At 33.0% G+C, this 21,858-nt stretch overlaps 4 protein-coding genes and 1 pseudogene across 4 annotated transcripts; 3 read left to right on the forward strand and 2 right to left on the reverse strand.

Annotated features, from left to right (window-relative positions):
- The first annotated feature begins 1,190 nt into the window (after nt 1-1,190).
- LOC103859766 (protein IDA-LIKE 4-like) lies at nt 1,191-4,917 on the forward strand. The gene has a single exon (XM_033287180.1). The coding sequence runs from the start codon at nt 4,342-4,344 to the stop codon at nt 4,621-4,623; it is 282 nt and encodes a 93-aa protein (XP_033143071.1). The 5' UTR covers nt 1,191-4,341; the 3' UTR covers nt 4,624-4,917.
- Nucleotides 4,918-8,408: 3,491 nt separating this feature from the next.
- LOC103859770 (putative 60S ribosomal protein L30-1) lies at nt 8,409-9,136 on the forward strand. Its single transcript, XM_009137348.3, has 2 exons — nt 8,409-8,653; nt 8,760-9,136. Exons 1-2 carry the CDS (start codon nt 8,527-8,529, stop codon nt 8,969-8,971), a joined length of 339 nt encoding a protein of 112 aa, XP_009135596.1. The 5' UTR covers nt 8,409-8,526; the 3' UTR covers nt 8,972-9,136.
- Nucleotides 9,137-9,442: 306 nt separating this feature from the next.
- Nucleotides 9,443-12,837, reverse strand: LOC103859769 (annotated as a pseudogene).
- LOC103859767 lies at nt 12,792-14,166 on the reverse strand. The gene is made up of 2 exons (XM_009137346.3): nt 13,680-14,166; nt 12,792-13,317 (listed from the first exon to the last, which is right to left on the reverse strand). Exons 1-2 carry the CDS (start codon nt 13,860-13,862, stop codon nt 13,081-13,083), a joined length of 420 nt encoding a protein of 139 aa, XP_009135594.1. The 5' UTR covers nt 13,863-14,166; the 3' UTR covers nt 12,792-13,080.
- Nucleotides 14,167-14,537: 371 nt separating this feature from the next.
- Nucleotides 14,538-16,691, forward strand: LOC103859771 (RING-H2 finger protein ATL77). The gene has a single exon (XM_009137349.3). It carries the CDS (start codon nt 15,828-15,830, stop codon nt 16,479-16,481), a length of 654 nt encoding a protein of 217 aa, XP_009135597.1. The 5' UTR covers nt 14,538-15,827; the 3' UTR covers nt 16,482-16,691.
- The last annotated feature ends 5,167 nt before the right edge of the window (nt 16,692-21,858 follow it).

Genomic DNA, 21,858 nt, shown 5'->3' on the forward strand with positions numbered 1-21,858 from the left:
CTGTTTTATTATTTGATTGAACTGTGGTTATATTTTTAAAACGACATATATTAAAAATTAAGTAAATAGTATTTTTTTACTCGTATTAAAAGTTACATTAACTATGTATAATAAATGCATTATTTTGTTATCAAAGTTCAAAAGTAATATAATAAACTTAATTAATCTTCTTAAAGATTAAAATTTATTACGATTAAGTAATTTAAAAATTATTTAAAAATAAAAATTATATTCTTGTTAAACAATTTTTTCCAAAACTTGGCTTTTTGTGTAACAGAGATAATATATTTTGCGAAAATGACAATATATTGCAAGGATGAGCACATATTGATCTCCGTAATTCTGAATGTATATGTGATTTGATCTGCTTTATCCAGATTAATAATTTTAATATTTGATTTGCTTCGTCACTATACCATATATCGTAGCATATGAAATTTTAACCACATATTTTCTTCGTAAAAAAAATCATATTTCATAAATTCAAAAATTTCAAAAAGGTAAAATACATAAAGCTAAGAAAGAAAGTGTAAAACAATAACATTGATACAGAAAAATAAATGTGATTGTTTAAATAAAATCTAGTAACTAAACAATTAATTTCGGGGGATAAATTTTTTTAAAACTTGGAAATATAAAATCATTACATAATATATATATATATATATATATATATATAATTATTTATATATGCATATATATATTAGATCGAGTGGATATCCACTTTTTAACTTTTTGACAGTTTTTGTGAGTGGTTCATTTTTAAATATATTAATTACTAGTATTTACTTTATTACTTAGTATAATTATAGATATTCACCTTTTGTTGCTAACATCTAGCATATGTAACCAACTCGTCAAATGCAAAAGACAATTCTGCATGAAACATATTCAAAACTAGTTCTCCATAAATTGATTGTCCAATTAGTTCAAAATAAATACTGGGTCCAAGACAGAGGGATGCAGAAGAATCGAGTTCCAAAAGTGTGCGGTTGAGTTTCATTATTCAAAGGGGTAGAGGCAACTATTTTGCATCACATGCAAAATATAATCATATGCATTGTCATGTACGTGTTCGAAGTCAACCTCAGATCAAATTCTTAGTGAACTAATATGAAGAATTTTCTAGAATTTTGTAGCGAACTTTGTCAGATCTGACCAGTTTTTTTTTTCACTCGTATTCGGCACTAGGCTGTATTGTTATGTTACACACTTTACTAAGTATATAGATTAGCCATGTATAAAATTGTGCTAATGTTGTAGGACATTCATATCATTCAGAGGCTGCCAGGAGTATGGGCAACTAGTTTCCATCACATGAAAAGAAAAATATCAGATCCCAATTCTTAGTGAGTTCTGTGACAGAATTTTTGTAGCGAAACAATATATCAGATCTGACGACCAGATTTTCTTCTTCAACTCACGTTCGGCACTAGGCAGAATTTTTATGTTACACATTCTACTAAGTATATAGATTAGTCATGGATAAAATTTGGATAACATTGTAGGACACTAATATTATAAATTTTAATAGAATGAAGGTAATAAATTTCTAATGATGAGTATATTCACACGCTACGGGTAATTAAGGAAGATGATGAGGATGAGATGAGGAACCGTAAAGTAACATATATAATGTATAATGATAACTCATTCGCGTGCGATTACATATAATTCCATTATAAGTTATTTTTGCTTATGTTATGGAATAAAGATCATCCTTTTGTTCCTTAATATACGGGAAATCTTTTGATCCCAGTTATATGTAATCAAGAGAAGTAAAATCTATGATTGAAAATGTCGCACGTACATACACATTTTCTTTGAGTAACGTGTCGCTATACATATGTAATGCAGTATTATTGGTAAATATTTACTGGATACTATTAAAATTGTAACATTTTTGGTTGATATATAACCAAAATTATAATCTTATACTTTGGGTCTATATCCAATTTTTTTTTTATTTTTTAAACAGGGTCTACATCCAATTTGACTAATCTTTTCTAAACATAAAAATAAATCTCCGAGTTTCATAATTTGTTTGGATTGGATACTCTTTCTTTACATCATCAGATCAGTACACGGGTTTGAACTATATTAATTATATTGTTTTATTTGACGTTGTAGTTGGAAAACCAACGTTAGTTATCGATAACTATAGAGTAAAAAGCATCACTGTATATGCGTCAAGTTCATCCCACATAGGTTCCGAATGGTAACATTCGTCCCGCACTGCAATCAACAGTAACAAAAATCTCTACATATACCATATATCTATACATTTTTATAACTGTTAGAACCGCACCGCGGTTAAACCGCTTGTCCCGCACCGTTCAATCCGCTGTTACCATTCAGAGCCATAGTCTGATTTGTGCTCACTAAAACAAAACATGTCAAACCACTGTATTGATAAGTTCAATTTTCTTAAAATTTTATCAATACGCATGAAAAGAATAAGAACTCTAGTAGGCAGTTATGTGTCTTAAATGTTAAGTTTATATTAGAGACAAAATCGCCACATCAGATGTTAGAAGATATCCTAAATAATATGTAAGATAAATTGTACGCTCTATTTATCACTAATTGGTTTTAAGTTTGGAATTCATTTAATTTAACTGCTTATAAGTGTATATATATATACATACAAGTTTTTGTGTTACTGAATCACAAACTCATGTTTATTCTTCAGGAAACTTTTTTAGTAAAGTGATATAAGTATCCATAATGGGTACTTAAAAAGTTACATTTGATGACTGAAAAACATGGCAATTATGTTTTTTCTTATCAAAGCAGGCAATTATGTCTTAATTCCCACCGTTTTATCTTATTGTAATAAATAATCTGATATCGAATCAGCATGAAATTTGGCAATAGATGTGGAACTATATACACCAGTTAAATGGATTACCGATATGTTTGTGTAAGATTCGAGTCTGTAGAGAGATCGATCTATGCTCAAGCAATATCTCAACTAATGCTGCTGCTGTTGAAAAAATCGAAGTCCACCAAAAGAAAAACTTGTCACCATGTTGAAATATTTTATCATATTTCTACTGGAAACGGGATTTGATATACTATGAGCATTGATCCGGTTTGAGTTGGTATTCATCTATGCCCATAAAGAGATCTATTATAGTGTGCTGCCAAATAACTTGCTATTATAAATGGTTGGCTCATTTGTACAAAGCGTTGGCTCATCAGACTCTACAAGTGGCACTAACCATATAAAATAACATTAATTAATTAAATATAAAATCTAAAGACAGAACAAATTCTGAGAATATAATAAAAAGGACAGAAGAACTTGTTCCCACTTTGTATCTTCTTAACCTTAACTTTGGGGACTAGGGACCCAAAAACCTTTCTTTATTGACCATCCATATTGCTATTATAAACTTTTAATTCTCTGTCCATTTATATGTTTCAATGCATAAACACTTGTCTGCGAAACTATTGTGTGATCATATAAGTACGCATTGGATAGGCATAGGAGTGTAGGACAGTACGTACGTCTGTTGTATATAATTAATTTCTGATACATTTTTCACGTAACATTAAATTTACAAAATCCGAGAGACAAATGACATCATGAAGTTCGTGAGAAGAAGTACGTATACTAATTTTGGTATGTTAACATACGGTGATACGGTTTTCAAAATACTGGATGGAAGCAAATCATTTTACCTTTTTTCTCTGTGGAGATATTAGAAGTGGTAAATTTGTAACAAATAGACTAGCAGAGATTGTGGGAAAAATATTTGTAATGAATTCTTAAGTAACATAAAAAAAAATAAAAAATTGTTTCATAGTGAAATTTAAAGAAATACAAAGTAAACACATGCCTACAAAAATACTAATATTCTCGTCTTTTCGTTTTAATATATACTACATGTTTCCTTATAGTCTGTTTCTCATGCCCCCCGGGCCACCTGACACTGCATGTATATAAAAGAATAAATTCCAAATCTATGATTTTCTATTATATAAAAAGGGATTCATTTTCCACGCAAAAGAACATTTTTTTATAAAAAAAAATATATTTACACAAGTGATTGTTCAGTTCATGATTAAATAAATAAAATGCAATAAATTAATGTTCAGTTCCCTTTACCTTTATTTAGTTTGTTGGCCATTATAATTGTTTCCAGCCAAAGAGAGACCTATTCAAAAGGGGTTGCTTTCAAAAGCTCATCTCTCTCTGAATCTGCTGACCTCATTACTACTTGCCATCTTTTACTTCATCGAAAATCCTCAACCAAAACCCACTTCCCCAAAACTGAAACAAACAAAAAACACACCTATTGATCTCTTCCTCTGATTCAGACTTGAAACCTAGAAATGGTTCCTACATATCCACATTATTGGAGAAAAAGATCATCAGTAAACCCGCAAGCTCTTCTTCCTCTGATGATCATCTGCTTCTTCTTCATTCTCCACTGCGACGCTTCGAGAGCCTCGTCGCCATCAAGCGTTTTCTATAGAAATCCCAATAATGATCACAACAAACACACTATGAGAGGCCATTTCTTAGGGTTCTTGCCAAGACACTTCCCTGTTCCAGCTTCTGGTCCTTCACGAAAACACAACGACATTGGTCTACAGGCCTTGTTGTCTCCATGATCTCTCTTCTCTGTCTCTCTAGAGTACTTTATATAATATAATGTAATGCATGCACTCATACACAAGATAACAGTAGAAGACCATTCATCGATCTCTGATGTTTGCTTTGACATGTACGTAGGGTTTCAGATGTTTGACCTCTTCTAATTGTTCCTCAGATCTTTTTTGTTATTTTTTGGTTTATGTAAACCTCTTTGGTTGAGTGTAGAAGTGAAAGATAATGTGAGTTACTATTTTTCTTTTGTATATGTAATTAAAAGTTTACTAGATGAGATATTAGATGCAACAATCTCGTTACTTCATTGCGTAATTGACATCGTTAGTATTTTTCACCTAATTAATTGATTTATGAATTTCTGATAAAATCAAAGATGCGTTTCGTAAATTTTAATTGGTAAAAAATGGGAAATCATGGTATTTTTTAAAAAGAAAGGCCAACAACTTCATTACCATCTAGAGAACACCGTGGGTCATCTCTTTTACTCGTTCAACCAATGAGCTATGAAAAGGAGAAAAGATATTTTTTGAAAAAAGCAAAAGAAGAAGAAGAAAAATAATATTTCTTAATTCTTATTTTTATTGGATGAAGAATATACTATATTATAATTATATAGTGAGACAATAGGCAGTTCATGAATAGGATAGTCCAAGAAATCACGCAAAGGTTGGTTTATCAGCGTAAATCGTAAAAATAATAATAGCCTTCGTCAAGTAGAGTGTCCAGTAACCCAACCCGCCACGCCCGGACTGATTTGACACTCGTTTACGTTTTCTTTATTGATCGATTTTTTTTAAATACTAGTTTTGTCTTTTTTTTTTTGAATGAAAAATACTAGTTTTTGTCAACTTTAAAATACTATCAATAGTTGCTCAAAAAATACAATCAGTTTAACCAAAATTCATAAAAAGAATCATAATTCATTTGCTTGACAAGCATATATTAAAAAAAAGAATTTATATTTGCTTAAGAAAATATGAGATTTTTTTTGGTCAAAAGAAAATACGAGATTAAAGAAAGATTATGTACGTATAAACAACTAATTTTTATAACGATTATTCTAATTAAAAAGTCATATAAATTTTCACATATATAAATGCATGTACATTCCACTTTGAGTTGTTTATTACCGTTCAATGGAAAAGATGATTAAATAGAATATATCAGAATTGAAAAAGATCAACCTACACTAGACAGAGAAGCCGAAAGATGTGCCACCAAAGGACATAGAAAGAGCTAGCTCACCAAAACTATATAAGTTAATCTAGATAACGAGTTTTTATTGTTTTCCTTTTGAATACTTTACGATCTTCATATCTAATATCTTTAGGGGTGTTCAATCCGGATATCGGTTCGGTTTCGGTTCGTTTTTTTTTCGGTTTTCGGTATTTCGGTTAGTAAAATATACTACCATTCTAAATCCATATTTACTTCGGTTCGGTTCGGTTTATATACCGTCGGTTTTCGGTTTATTCGGTTTTATACCAAAAAACATAATTATTTTGTTTGAGATCATATTATATGAATTTTAGAGTCATATTGTCAACACAGTCATTTATTAAAAATATATTACATGTTCAAATAGATGAACAAAAAAAGTAAAAATACTTCTACCATTAATAAAATAATCAATTCTATAACTAAAATCAAAGCTTAAAATTTTGAAAATAAAAATATGAAACAAAACAGAAAAGTTTTTCCACTCTTCCATATTTAGTGTTCATTAAAGTCATGCTTTTTCAATTGAAAATTTTCTATTAATTATTGTCCATCAAATTTATAATCTTCATATTAATTAAGTGAAGACTAAAATAAATCAAAAAGATCAAAAAAAGACTTAGAAAATAAGATGTATGAATTGCGATGTATTGTTATTTAGTTATAGTTCATGTGTTTTACAAATTAAGGTTTTTATTACTATAAAATTATAGTAATAGTTATTAACACAAATTTAACTTATGTAACAAATAGATTTTCATGTATTGTTTTAAAATAGATACATATTTACATGTTTCTACTCATAATCGGTTTTGTTCGGTTTATTCGGTTTAATCGGTTATATACCAAACCATATCCAAATCCTACGGTTTTTATAAAATTATATCCATTCGGTTTATATGGTATATACCAAAACCAAACCATATTGTCTATTTCGGTTCGGTTCGGTTCGGTACGGTTCGGTTTCACCATATTGAACAGCCCTAAATATCTTCCATAGACATTTACATACATCAATATTTAAGTAAGTTCGAAATTATGTAAAATGATGACTCGTCAAATTGGAAGAGTAATGGCGAACATGCATGATTCGTACGATATGATGGTACGTATAATGGCCGTAAAGACTGATTTAATTAATATCCGTTAATTCCGCGATCGATTCTTAAATTACAAATACACGTATGTAATGTACCTTCTCAATTGTTCATTATTATATCACTTTAGCACTTTTTCCGTTCATTAGCTGATGTTTTACTTCAATGCACATATATTAAAAAATCTATTTTTTAATCAAAAATATCATTGAATTACAATTTAAAAATAACTAATTTAATTTTAAATATAAATAATAAAAATTTAATTGGTTACACAATTTTTAATAAAATTAAAATTACATAGATTTGTACAAACATCATATATTATAAAACAACAAAACTTCTCTAAAACTTTATACTAAAACAGAAAGAGTATTTACTAAGCAATATTCACCACATGTTACTTAACTTTACTATATTTAATCAAATAACACATATTTAATCTGCTTTCTATTTTATCAAAAGTTCTACACTCATGAGTGGCTGTTCCATCTTGATTAACCGAACCTATCCAAAGAGAAAAAAGGTTAATCATACTTTAAGTTGATCAAAATAATTGTACTTGTTCAACAATTGAAAAGCTCAAAACTAGACCATAACTAACGCATTCCAATGGGCATTTCTAAGTGATCTGTTATATAAAAGAAAGAAAGAAAATTTAGAGAAAAGGAGAAGACCTTAAAAACTTATGAGAGATCCATATAACATTTGTCCACACATGATTAGTTAATTGTTTCAAATCAAAATTATACAATTAAATATTTTAAATATATTCATATTATATAAAAGTTCATTCTTTAACGTCTCAACACTAGAATGCTCTTATCTATTTTGAAAAAAAATATTATAACAAGCCATTGCAGCTTAGGATATCTTTAATTCTACTCTATTTTTTTACTCTAAAATACAGTTTAGAGTAAAAATATTCCGATTGTATTCTATTTTTCACACTCTAATATAGTAAAAAGTGAATTTATTATACATTGTTCATTTATTATTTGTTTGTCATTATATTTTTCAATATATTTTTTACTCTAAAATAGAAAATCATTAGAATATAACTTAATTCTATTATAAAGTTATTCATAAATAAAATGGAGCTATTAGAGATGGTCTTAGACCGAGAACCTACTGCAATTTGCTAACCGTTGCTAGCATGGTCGAAACCTTTTTGATCTTGTGTGATAAAGCAAGACTACTCTTTTTTCTTTTGATCAACAAAGTAAGACTACTCTACGTAACTACGTTGCAGTTTTGTTCCTCTATTAGCTCATGTTCTCTGTAAGCAACTTCAAAATCGCCACACACTATATTGGTTTCACATATCTCTTGTTATTTATTTGGGTTATGGCAAAAAGTGTTCTTGAGTTCAACACCATGAGCTTTTAAGGCCTTCTTGAGTAGGCCTTACGTCAAGTTTCTATTGGGCCGTGGGCCTCGTATCTTGGAAAAAAGCCCTTAGGGTTCCTTCGTCTCTCTCTCTCTCTATTTAATTCTCATTTTGCGCCGCCTCAACAGCTTCTGCGTCACCCCCGAAGGCCTCACTTCCTATTACCCCGGCGATCTGCGACTCTTCCCGGCGTCAGAAAAATGGTTGCGGCGAAGAAGACGAAGAAGTCCCATGAGGGAATCAACAGCAGACTGGCTCTTGTCATGAAGAGTGGAAAGTACACTCTCGGCTACAAATCTGTTCTCAAATCTCTTCGCAGCTCCAAAGGTAAACACTTTATTCACCAATTCGATTGATTTGTTGTTCTTATTTGTAGAAACTCTCTTTGATAATTGCTAAGATGATGGATGTTTTGGAAATGTTGTGTATCTAGGTAAGTTGATTTTAATCTCTAGCAACTGCCCTCCGTTGAGGAGATCAGAGATTGAGTACTACGCTATGCTTGCTAAGGTCGGTGTTCATCATTACAATGGCAACAATGTCGATTTGGGTACTGCTTGTGGAAAGTACTTCCGTGTTTCTTGCCTCAGCATTGTTGATCCTGGTGATTCCGACATCATCAAGTCACTTCCTGGAGACCAGTGATTTTGATTTGTTCTGATGTTGCCATGTTTTGTCTGCTTTATGCAATGTTTTCTTGGAAAGACATAGTGTTTGGTTTCTTAAACTCCTACTTATGGTTAATTACATTTTCGTCCTCTATTGATGGATCCAATTGCATGAATGGAACTTCTTTTAGGTTTGTTTTCATTTCTTCTTCATCCAAAAACCTGACCAAAAGAAAGAAAATGAAAGTGGTCATGGTTGTGTGCTGTTTGGCTACTCAATCAACTTGCTGGTACTTGGCTTATATCTACTCCAGCTCCTGTCCTAACCTTTCTTCTTCCCCGGAACTTCCTGGTCTGGTTGTTCTGCTTCTTGATTGGAGCTCACGTCTTCTTAGTTAATGGCATCGACTAGTTTTGGTCCTCGTCTAATCTTGCTCCTGCTGAATATAACTGTTTAATGGATTCTCAATAGTTATATGTTTGATAAATCAGTTTTAACTTCTACAAATAAAGAAAAATATAACGAAGCTTGACATTTTTTCTAACATCATCCTTGTGGTTCATAACATCCGAACCATATATCAAAAATCTTTAACCACAACCATTAAGAACCAACCAGACGCACAGAAACTCTACACTTTCAGGGAGCCAAGTGTTTTCTTGGCGCGCAAGAAACAAATTAAATCTGTAACGGAAAAGCATCAATGACGTCTTTGTTGTATTCTTAAGCTAACTCAAACAACCTGTTCTGTTTTCTTCTGAGACAACCTTTTCCTTGTCTCCATTATCGCTTCTTCTCTTCTCCTTCCTATCTCTTTCATCTCTTCCCGATACTTCGCTTCTATCTCCTCCAGTTCCTCTCTCAACCTCTCTTCATCCTCCTAACTCACCGGATCAACTGCCTCCTCTGCTTCCTCTTGATTGCCGCTCCCGTCTTCCCCTTTAACACCATCCACACACTGCTTATATTCTTCCTCCGACCTTCGACAATCAGAGTTCCACGAGTGTCGAACCGATTCACAAGCGTCATGAAAAGCAGCACTCTCCTCTTGTCTATGTGCATTCTGATGGCTTCTTGAGCTCTGATTCAGTTGCGAATGAATGAGATGATCGACAGTAACATCAGTTTTCCATGTTGGTATCATGTTGACAAGGAGAATATCAATTAGCTCGGCTATAAACGTGACGTTCTGGTCAGTTAACTCGAGCTGCTCAACCATCTCACTCGACACCTTAGAAGCAGTGTCACCTTCTTGATAGAACAAGAAATGAATGTTCCTCACTCTTCCTGCAACAACAAACCATAAACATTATGCTAAATCTCTTAAATAACATCCAAAAGATAAAAATCTCTAAAATAGCACGAATTAAGAGATAAAATGACTAAATTAGTCCAAACCTTTATCCTAACCCCACCCCACCCCATAAATACCAAACCCAAATATAAAATATTTTTAAAACTTTTAACTAATGCTATTTTGGGAATTTTCTTCTGCTATTTTTTAACAAAGAAAAAAATGTTTGGGTGCTATCATAGGGTATTTCTCTAAACACATTAATTAATATCATAATGCATAAAAGTAACTGGAGCTGATTCTTACCATTCTCATCTACTATTCGTAGAATCAACGAGACAGAGTGTTCATCATTTTCTTCACCCTTGAGTACAAAGAAGTTCCCTCTCTTCGCACGTCTTACCTCAATACACCTAGAACCTGAGTTGTCGCTAAACGTAACAATAGGCAGGTTGTTGTCTTCATCAAGATCAATAGACATGGATCTACTACACCGTGTTGTAGGAGGGCCTTCAGACATAAGACAACGCTCTCCAAACGCGCCTTCCTTAGGCATCACAATGTCGGGAAGAGGCAAAGGGTTGTTCATCGTTAAACCATTCACTTGAAGGAAAGGGTCTAACAAAAGCTCCTTTGCTGATAGCCTCTCTGATGCAGGAAGTAAGCATGTCTCAATGAACTGCTTTACTTCAGGGTCTTGGACCCTAGAGAGCGAAGCAGGTTTTATTCCCTTGAAAACCAACAAGAACCAAGATTAGGTTAAGATCTTGTTCAACAAACTTAATGACTACTGAAGTTAAACTCACCGATGAGACCTTCTTGTATATCTGAGCAGAGTTTTTGCATTCACAGTATGGGTATTCAAATGTCACCATCTCCAACATACACATCCCAAATGAATAGATATCAGCTAGCACGGTGTAGTCCTCATCGTAAAGCTCAGGTGCCATGAACTCTGGGGTTCCTGCTTGGTAACATAAACACTTCAATGTTTTTGTTAAAAGCAGAAAATGAGCAATGTGAAGAAAACTATACCAATGACACTTTTGGCGTTAGCTTGCTCCATGACAGTGGCTAGACCAAGATCACCTATCTTCACTTCTCCATGGTTTCCATTGATAAAGATGTTATCACATTTGAGATCCCTGTGGATAATGGGTGGCACTTGAGTGTGAAGATATCTCAAACCCATTAGTATCTGTCTCGCCCAACACTTGACCGCCTTCATGTTCACCTTTCGGTGTTTCTTGCGGTAACTACAACCAAAAGAAAACATTAAAGAGAAGACTTGGGTGGTTGAGAGAGGAAGGGAGATACATAGATAGATACATACTTTCTGAGACTCCCTGAAGTGAAAAGCTCAGTTATGATGTTAACTGTCTTGTTCTTATCATCAATCCATGAGTTATAGAACCTAATGATATTACTGTGCTTCAATGATTTCAAAAGACGCACTTCAGAGTACAGCCTCTCCAAAGAGTTTGGTGATTGCAGAACATCATCTATTCGTACTTGGTTCCACGCTACTTCAATCCCATCTACTTCATCGAAGGCCTTGTATCTGATTTCTTCTGAGTTAAGGTTACAAACCGAGAAACGATGCAAGAACATAGACAAAACATGATATGAGTATCTTAAAGGAGCTTCTGATTACAAAGAAACAAGAAAAAGGATACACAGTCTTGAATGCGCCTTTTCCGATAACCTCTTTATACTGAAAGATGGATGACAACATAAAGATAAATTACCATATACTATTACTCAAACCTTACACATATGAAAACGTAAAACAAGACAGAGAGATGTGGATCTTAGTTAATCGATCTATGTTTGGTTTTATAGAATACAAACATTTGAAAGGTACAAGAATAGCATTCTAGGGATGTTCCTCATACCCGTATATATCGATTTGTTGGATCAACTTCGAGCACTTCGGGGTCAGGAGGCTCTTGAAGAACCGCACCATCCTCTGAACCATCCATACTTTCCTACACCTTATAAAGTTTCCACCTGCAAAGCTTACAGCATAACGCAAACAATCCCAAAAACACAAATAAGCTTTACAGAACTCCTTGGATTCTTTGCTATGATATGAATATTCACAGACAACAAAATTTCATCCACACGCTAAGACAACCTCAGAATCTGTTTTAAACTTCTCATCCTTTTAACTACTCAGATTAACAAAGAAAAGAACAATAATCAACTTTAGACGTCAAGATTTAGGATCGTAACATGGTTTTCATGAAACCAATTCAATATCTTTCCTCCCAGATTTTATTCAATCATATAGTCACATCCAAGATAGGCATACACAATTACCATGAATCATTCTAAGAATGTAAAAAGAAAAACCCACATGAGCAAATAGAGAGAGAGAGAGACATATGTCCCATTCACGCCCATGCTTACAAACCATACGATGTAAATATTTGTATCGCAAACAAAAAGCAGAGTTATATGATTCTAAGCCTCGAAGTTACCTAAGAGGAGGATGAAGGCTTTTGTTCTTGTCTGATAAAATTCGCCAACGTGAGACGAAAACAGAGGAGAGAACAACAATGAGGGGAAACCCTAATTGAGAAAACCGATGGACGAAGAAGATGGAGCGACCAGAGGCAAAAAAATAGAACAACAACAAGTGTTTTGTTCATGTTTATCACCAACGATCACCTCTATTTTTAATAATAAAAAATAAAAATAACGAAAAATCAAGTTCTAAAAACAGAGACACGCTCTGCCCATGCAAAGATGACGTGTCAATACAAGTGGCGTTTATCAGCCAATAACCACAAGACAAAGATGAAGGACACTCTCTCTGGTCCGAGAGTAAACGACTTCTTGCTTCTCCTCATCGCCTTAAGCCTAAGATATCGTCTTCTTCGTCCGTCGAGGATTCATCATACAAGCTCCTACTATTAGTAACTCTGCTAGACTCGTCCTGACGATCTTCCATTTCAGATGCTCCGATCTTGATGTCGCGGTGTTTAACGAGGAGCCAGCGCAGGAGTTTGTCTTCCTTGTTGAGGTAGTGAAGCTCCTTGTTCATGTTTGGTGTTGCCATCATTGTTATCTGCATCAACTGTCCCTGCGCCATTCACCCACACATAACTATGTTATTATATATACACACTGAAAGATCCAAGGGACAAAATGCTACCAAGCAAACCCATGGTGGTTCTGTATATCTTTGTGACTAGTGTTAGCTCAAAGAGGTGAATCAAGAATCCTTGTGACTAATTTGAATAAACTAATTCAAAATTCAAAACTCTGCTGCTTCGATAATTCAACTCAAAGGCTCAAAAGCTAGTTTCTTTAACAATAGGAATCGATCAGAAAGATGCGAAAGCAAAGCTTTTACCAAAAGGGCAACCTAATCAAAACAAACTCTACGGACTCGACTAATCACCGATTCAACAAGGCAAAAATTGAATCAATTCTCATTGGTACCTGATAGTGTCTGCCGTCGAGCTTCCTAATGCCGTAACCCAATTCGACCTTGCCGAAGGATTTGACCTCCGTGAGTACTCCATTTCTGCTGTACACGTGTTTCCCTATGCGCGCAACGAGCTCGATCAGACCTTCCTTCCGTATGATCGGCTTGAACAGAAGCATACAGTCGTACAGAGGCATTTCGAGATCTTCCTCTTCTTCCTTCCGACTAGAGAGTGAGAATACAGAGAAAAAAAAAAGATCAGATTTGGAATTTTTACATAAGGGTTTTAGACTTCTCAGTTCGCCTAAGAACGACGCCGTTCTCTGTTTTTTTTTTGTTTCGTCCTTCTTGTGTAATCGTCTATCATATGGTTATGCAACTTAGTCTACGTGACATGCAAAATATTTCCCTTGATGCACCAAGTAGTCAAGTACTGGAGAGATGAATCTATATCTCATATCTCTCTCATCAGTCACTCATTTGAATAATCAAAGAGGCAAATAAAATTTGAGACAAGCAGGGTTAGAAAGCTAAGTATCCCACTTGTGTTTTCTTAGGGAGTGCTCTATCCATGTCCACAACCACATATTTGATATTTCAGTTGTATCTATCTCCAAGTCTCTGTCTAGAATTGAATATTCAACATATCATATGTACACACTAAAGCCTCTTTTTTAGTTAGAAAAATATGAATACTCACTCTAAGATTACTATGTTGATTAAGAGGTATATTTATTTACATATGATCATTCTGATCTTGACATTTATAAGATTTAAATAGTTAAATATTAATGATCAATACATATATTTTTTATTATTTTTTAAAATAAATGATATATGCATATTAAATTTTGGAGTGGAAATGAATTCAATCAAAGTTGATAAAGCTTCTAAATATGATTATCAGTCAAAGTTGGTGAAGCTTCTAACTTCCTAATACCGCAAATGAATTATTGTATCAAATATCGATTTTCATATTATTATTTTGGATCAAATATCGATTTTCTTATATTTCAATCATGTTATGGATGGTGATAATCGAATATACGTTCGACATATCAATAGGACCGATGACTCTCTGGAGGTTGGAGAATTAAGTTTGAGTTTACATAACTACATAAAACATGAAATGAAAACATTCATTAAAAGCAACTAAACATGGCACCATAGATTAAGGTTAGGGAAGATTGTGACGACGCAAAAGACAAAACCAAAATCCAGACGATAACGTTTGTGGAGTAGAATCGAAAAGGGGCTATAGAGCAGATTACATCTGTTTTGTTTCCTTGGCTTTTTGGAAAACGAATAAATATTAATACAGCTTGAGCTAAATAATTTAGCTAAAGTTTCAAATATATGCAGACAAGTTTATCGTTTAGATCTTGGAAAATCATTACACTATCAAAAAACGATTTTGCATATATTACCTGTAAAGAGTAAAGAGATATTTTTAACAAAAAAAAGAGTAAAGAGATATGAAATAAAAAGAACAATTGTCTAAACAACCAACATATATCTATCTTTTTATCGTCCACTATATAGTAATTTCACTGACCTTTACTCGCAATCATTTCCAAATCAGGAAATTTACTCAAGAAAGTAAAATATGACAAGAAAAATAAATAAACTTTCTATTATTTACAAAGTATTTTGTATTTTGATATTTTAAATAAATAAAGAGAATTATGAAGCGATCACACATGGAAAGAGAAGCACAATAATTCAGAGAATTTATAAAAGCAACAAAACCCAACACTTCCTTACAACTTTCCACACCATCATAATAGAGATACAACAACTTCTCTTGATTAATGCAAGAATTATATAATAATAGATATCAATTGTTGTATTTCTAAAACTAAATGATTGTCCCTACAAAAGCATTTTGTAATTGGAAAAGATATGGATGGAGGCACAATCTGTACACATGGGGACTCATGAAAAAAGGATAAGCTCTTTCTGGGTCCCAAAGTCCTCATCTCATTTCAAGAGATAGAGAAGGAACTTTCCATAACCAACAATTAATTATCTCTAAAATATATAATTCCTGTAGTCCTCCACTAACTAAGTATCATTAAAGCTATATATAAACAACAATTTCAATCATTCAAGGGAATAAAACAGCATAAGAGAAACCAGAGCAAAAGAAAAAAGATCTAGTAATGATGTCTTCTGATTACTCACCTTCTTCATCTCACCAAGAACATTTCATCAACAGCTTCCTCTCAAGAAAATTGCTTCAGCAACTTCCTTTTCATCACAACATACAGCAACAACAACAAGCTCAAGGACAAGACAAGAGCAACTTGAGCGGCAACATTCTCCTGCTTCTCTCTATCCTTGTCTGCGGTATCATCTGCTCACTAGGGTTGCATTACATAATCCGTTGCGCCTTTAGACGTTCCTCGAGTTTCCTGATCTCTGATCCCATCTCAATCCCGTCCACACCACGAGGCTCAGCAGCAGCAAACAAAGGCATCAAGAAGAAAGTTCTCAAGATGTTCCCGGTATTGACTTACTCACCTGAGATGAACTTGTCAGGGGTCGGCGAAGAGTGTGTTATTTGCTTGTCTGATTTTGTAGCTGGAGAACAGATACGGCTACTTCCTAAGTGCAACCATGGGTTCCACGTTCGTTGTATCGACAAGTGGCTTACGCAACAGATGACTTGTCCGAAATGTAGACACTGTCTGGTTGATACATGTCAAAAGATCTTAGGAGACTGTGACGAAGCTGATGAAGTTGCAGAAACAACAACGGAGAGTATAGATGTTATAATTGCTCCTACAGAACCTGAAGAAAGAGTCAACAGCTAGAGAGTATGTGCCAATAAACAACTAGATTTTCAAGATTTTAGTTCTTCCACATGATTGGAACACAGTTTATGTCCCTAGCCAGTAGGATTCCAAAATCAAACACAATGGAGCTTTTGTTTGTTTTTCTTTTTGCCTCAATGCTCAAAATGTACAGAGAATATATCTTAAGCTTTCCATGGCATCATAACTTCATCAGACTTTTCTGTGTTATATGACTATTTACAAATAGCAATACTCACATCCAAGGCTAATAATATAAACCGTCATCTCGGAGGAAGTTTGATAAACACTTTCCATAGAATTCCTCTTCATTTTCATATCACAAAACACAGAAGACGACTAAGTAACCACTACTTTTGAAGGTCTGAAAAGAAATGGTTTCAATGAAGCTCAGAGAGACCAAGGTATTGCATGAAGAAGGCAAATCAAAGACTACAATGATGCCACATAGATCTGCTCTAATCTGTTACAAACTTTTCCACAGTAACATCATCTATAGGTCCAAAACCGACCCATTGTAAGCATTGTGGGTAAGAAGTATATTAAGGAACTAATGATAAGGAAATCAGCAGCTCTATGTGTCTGAAAAGTTATATGGACTCAAGACATAATAAGGTAAAACAAATACACCCAAGTGAGTGGGTAATAAATAGTCAAACATAAAAGCTACCTTGAGTAATACTTGTAATATATCAATCAAGGCACACATGGTATGAGACCATAATTGAAAGCTCCAATTAAACAATGTGCTAGCAGTGTTACAAACTTTATAAGATGAACCTAGCATAAGGATTAACGAGAAACTGATAAATAGTTCACTCAATGTGTATAGTGTTCAATTAATCTATCACTAGCCTAAGGAGTGAAACTGTGTAGGGGGCAGAACCATCTACAAGACACAAAGGAGATCCAATGGTAGCTGTGAAAAAGAAAGTTATAAATAGTAACATAGAGCTTTAAGCAAAGCCTCCTAGCTGGACCAAAAACTTCAATCATAAGCTTTTCAACTTCTTGGAGTATAATTGATATTAGAGGTTCAATACAGATAATCCAGAAACATGTAAATAAAAAATGGAAAAACTCTGTCGACATCCTGATGCTCTTTCTTTAATCCAATTTCACATCTTGATGCTCTTTCTTTACTCCACTTTAATAATCACGAAGTACAAAGACTATCAAATCAAGAATGTCAACCTACGCATGCACGAATATCACATGGTACCCCAAGTAACATAAAGCAATAAAGGCAAAGTTAATCACTTTCATGAAGGGATAACAAAATACCACTATCTGTTCGTACCAGCTACATGGAACCTCGTAGTGGCATAAACAAAAGAAGAAGACACATCATTTTCAGATAGCCTTGTATAGTCTTTATGTAATTTTCAGAGTGGGACTGGTGCCAAAGGATATATATCTCCCCTGCCTTGCATCAATTCGGAATACATAAAAATCCACCTCTAATCAATGCATTATTTGGATCTAAATATAATTAGAATAGATGGATGTCATTGCATAATTTAGTTGGCATCAAACATAAGATATACTAAGACGGAATAGAGAGAGAGATCAGTGACATGAGCCAAGACCCAAGAGGTTTATTATCTCAGTGCTGTCTCAAAGATTAGGGAAAGTTCACGGCTGCTCTAGCTAAAGAACATGTGTCCCCGTGAGCAACTCTTTAGGGATTTGATTTTCCAAATTTACTGCCACATGGTTTCCAGAGACAAATTAGAGACTGAACCTAGACAAATCAGTAAATGGTATGAAAGGCCCACGCATCTTCAATAAGAAGTCACACTAAGATTATAAAAACTCAGTGGAGAATCCATATAAGATGCAGACTAATACATAAAAATAAAACGAAGCACTAAAGGACTTTGTTAATTTCCCCAGCATATTCCAATAACCATAATTCAGAAAAAAAATCAGTTTGCAATTATATATCAGAAAGTATATATGAAACCTGTACGTTTTCATTATATATAGAACCTAGAAAAAACCTAGAAGATCTATCTATTACTTCAACCACCTACCACGTCAACGCCCCCATTTGCTACTAGTGGTGGATCTAGAATATATTTTTATCCTGGACAAAGATGAAAACTATTAGCAAAATATAATATGTGAGAAGAGGCATAACTAAATTTTTTAAAGAAATTATACTGAATTTGAAAATTTCATCATGGGCAACTGCCCCTCCCTTACTTCATATGGGCTTTGATGCAAATGTTGTCATGGTCCTATAAGTCCTCTTATGCGCACTAGTTTGCTCACTTGCACTACATTCTATTCTAAGATGTCTGCTGAAGTAGTTCAATTTGTTATCATTCGAAGCTAGTGATGAGCTTGCAGTTCGCTTGGCCAATAGTCAACCACCATAGAGTCTAAATTATAATGTGATCTGAGCATGAAAACCACCATACAGTCAAAATCAGACGATAAAAAATCAAGTGGTTTTTAATATTGAACTAATCGTAGAAAAATATAACGGTAGATAAATTCACAACCATTGTTAGTGTTGACAACCATTGAAAGAACTAAAACTACTGCTTCAGACCTTGCTCCAGAGGCCCATGGTTTTCAAAACCTAACTAAACAGAGACAGGGACATATAGGATCGGAAAAAGAATATCACAAACACATAAGCCGACATCCATCCCTCCCTTCTTGTGAAGATCGAGTTGAAACTCTCGAAGATCATATCTTGGGGCCAACAGATTTCAGTAGTCTTGGACTCTAAAGCGACTGGACCAGTAGTTGCCAGGTCGTTTTGAGCCTATTAATAAAGCCCAATAAAACAATACTAATCATCATTTATTGCAGACAAAAAAAATACTAATTTGGTTTTATGGATTTGTTTCATATTTTCTGAATTGTCAAGTTTTGATCCCTGAAATAATTCACTAATTTCTCTTCAAATAATAATTCACCAACTTTAATAATTGGACGATGTCATTCATTTTTTAATAGTACATCAGACCTCAAAACAGAGAAAAATCAGTTTATCTATTTAATTCTGGCATCATCTCTAGTTTGTTTGTTTGTTTGTTTACACCATAATTTCTTGTTCAATTATTTATTTATATTTTAATGTTTATGTTTTGTTAATAAACTAATAATTGTATAAATTAGCAAAACAAATTTTATATTACATTATTGGACGATGGATGCTTCATGCTCGTATCCTTTTCTTTCAAAAACTTTATTCTTAGCACACTTACAAATTCAGGCTACTGTCTAACAATGTGAATATAAAGTATAATATCAACGAGAACAATATATTGATAGAGTAAAACTGGAACTTCATGGTTGAAAAAAAACTTTATACAAAAAATCTCTACTATTTTTGATGAAGTTGCTAGCTATGATCCATTTGATTTTTATTACATGTAGGGCTTAAATCATATGAATTTAGAGGTAACAAATCCATAATTTCAAAAAAGCAAAAAAGCTTTATGGGTGGATTGTGGTGTGCCACTACTAGTAAAGTTGAGAGGGAGAAAAAGCTAGATCTCTAGGATCAATTAATTACATTCTAAATCCAGGAAAAATAACCTTAATTGACTTTTCTCTAACAAAAAGACATGAACGTGGCCTGCCATATATATGGAACTTTATAATATAAAACTTGAACATGGCCTGCCTCATATAATAAATAGTGAGAATCAAATGTAATCATACTAGTAGCGATGAAAATCAGAAGTAGTTTCGTAATGATGGACACAACGTTTTCGTAGGTGCCAGCTTAACCTTCCCACATTCTTTTCCCAATTCGATTGTACTCGGCACGTGCGATTCAAGTTGATCACAAAAAGTTGACTTTTAATTTTCATCTCTTAACATTAATAAATGTATATATAAATCATAGTTGTTCTTATTTCTTGGGTTGAACATGATCACGTTTGTAGCGTCATTGCTAATATTTTAACTTGCTATTTCCCAAGATGATTTGATATCTATAACTATCATATACTCGGCTTGTAACCTAGCTAACTAGGTGGGGTTCAATACATGTACCCGGTTTCTCCTTTCGTAGCCTAACTAGGTGGTCACCATTCACCACTTTTACTAAATCAAATCCATAACCTAAAAGTATTTTGAAGTGCATGTGCTTAAATCTATTTCAGGATATGAAAGCTAAGAACGACTGAAAGCCCATGCACGTTATTTATATCATGTAAGAGTTTTGAGTTAGAAGTACATGGCACAAGAAAATGGCTAAACTCAATATAATGGTGTCTCAACTCAACATATACCTATATTATGGCTCCGATTGATGACATGTAGTATTACCTTTGAGTTACCAAAAAATATATAGTTCGATGTAATTTGCAGTAAAAATTATGTGGTAGAAACTGTAGATTTATGCAGTAGGTCTACTGTATAAATTTGAGTTAATATATTTTGAAATAATTGACTGGTAACATTTTTGATGTATAAATTGCAGTATGTATAATTTCTTTTAAAAAATCTAAATATCATAAATAATAACATTTATTATATATTTAATTAAATAATTATAAAACTAAATAATAATTTGAAAATTAAGAACATATATTAAAAATAAATTAATAATTAAAATTAACAAATAAAATCATAGGATATAACATTTTAATCATCAAACAAAATTAAAAATATAAAAACAATTTGGATTAACTAACTAGAGTTTTTTGTTTTGTAAGAAACTAACTAAAGTGAAAAATAATTAGAAAGTCTTTGGCTAACAAGTAGGTAATTTATTAAAATATTGTATTAATTAGTAACAAGTAAATGTACACTATGTGATCATGTATTATAATTTTTTAATTTGTTAAAAAAAATAAAAAAGGGACGTGGGGTAGTTAATAGAAAACCAAAAAAATATTTAACTCAAGTCTTAATACATGAAAATTTTGTTGATGTTGATTTAAGATTTGATTTATCATTTTTACAAAGGATATAACTCAAACTAGTAACTCAACAATAATACATTATAACTCAAACCTAACATCAAAAACTCAAAACTAATTCATGATTGGTGACATTTTTGATTTTTCAGCATTACTCAAACTAAATCAACTCTAATACATGTTACCAATCAAAGCCTATATAAGTTATATACCAAACATCAAGTTATACAAAATAGCAATACTAATCCACAACTACTTTGACGACTTAGTAGCGCCACTATTTAATACATTAATCACGAATACGATGGAATATTAATAATAATCGACATAACACATCATGAAAATCACATTCTTTCACGGTCTGATCTATTACTTATTCCTACTTTAAATGATTCAACACGATTCTAATCCTAATAGAAAATGACATTAATAAAGTCGAATTTTGTGAAAATCTAAATTGAACAAGCCAACCACGACCATCGTTG

The sequence above is a fragment of the Brassica rapa genome, chromosome A03, assembly GCF_000309985.2.
Source record: "Brassica rapa cultivar Chiifu-401-42 chromosome A03, CAAS_Brap_v3.01, whole genome shotgun sequence".
Taxonomy (NCBI): domain Eukaryota; kingdom Viridiplantae; phylum Streptophyta; class Magnoliopsida; order Brassicales; family Brassicaceae; genus Brassica; species Brassica rapa.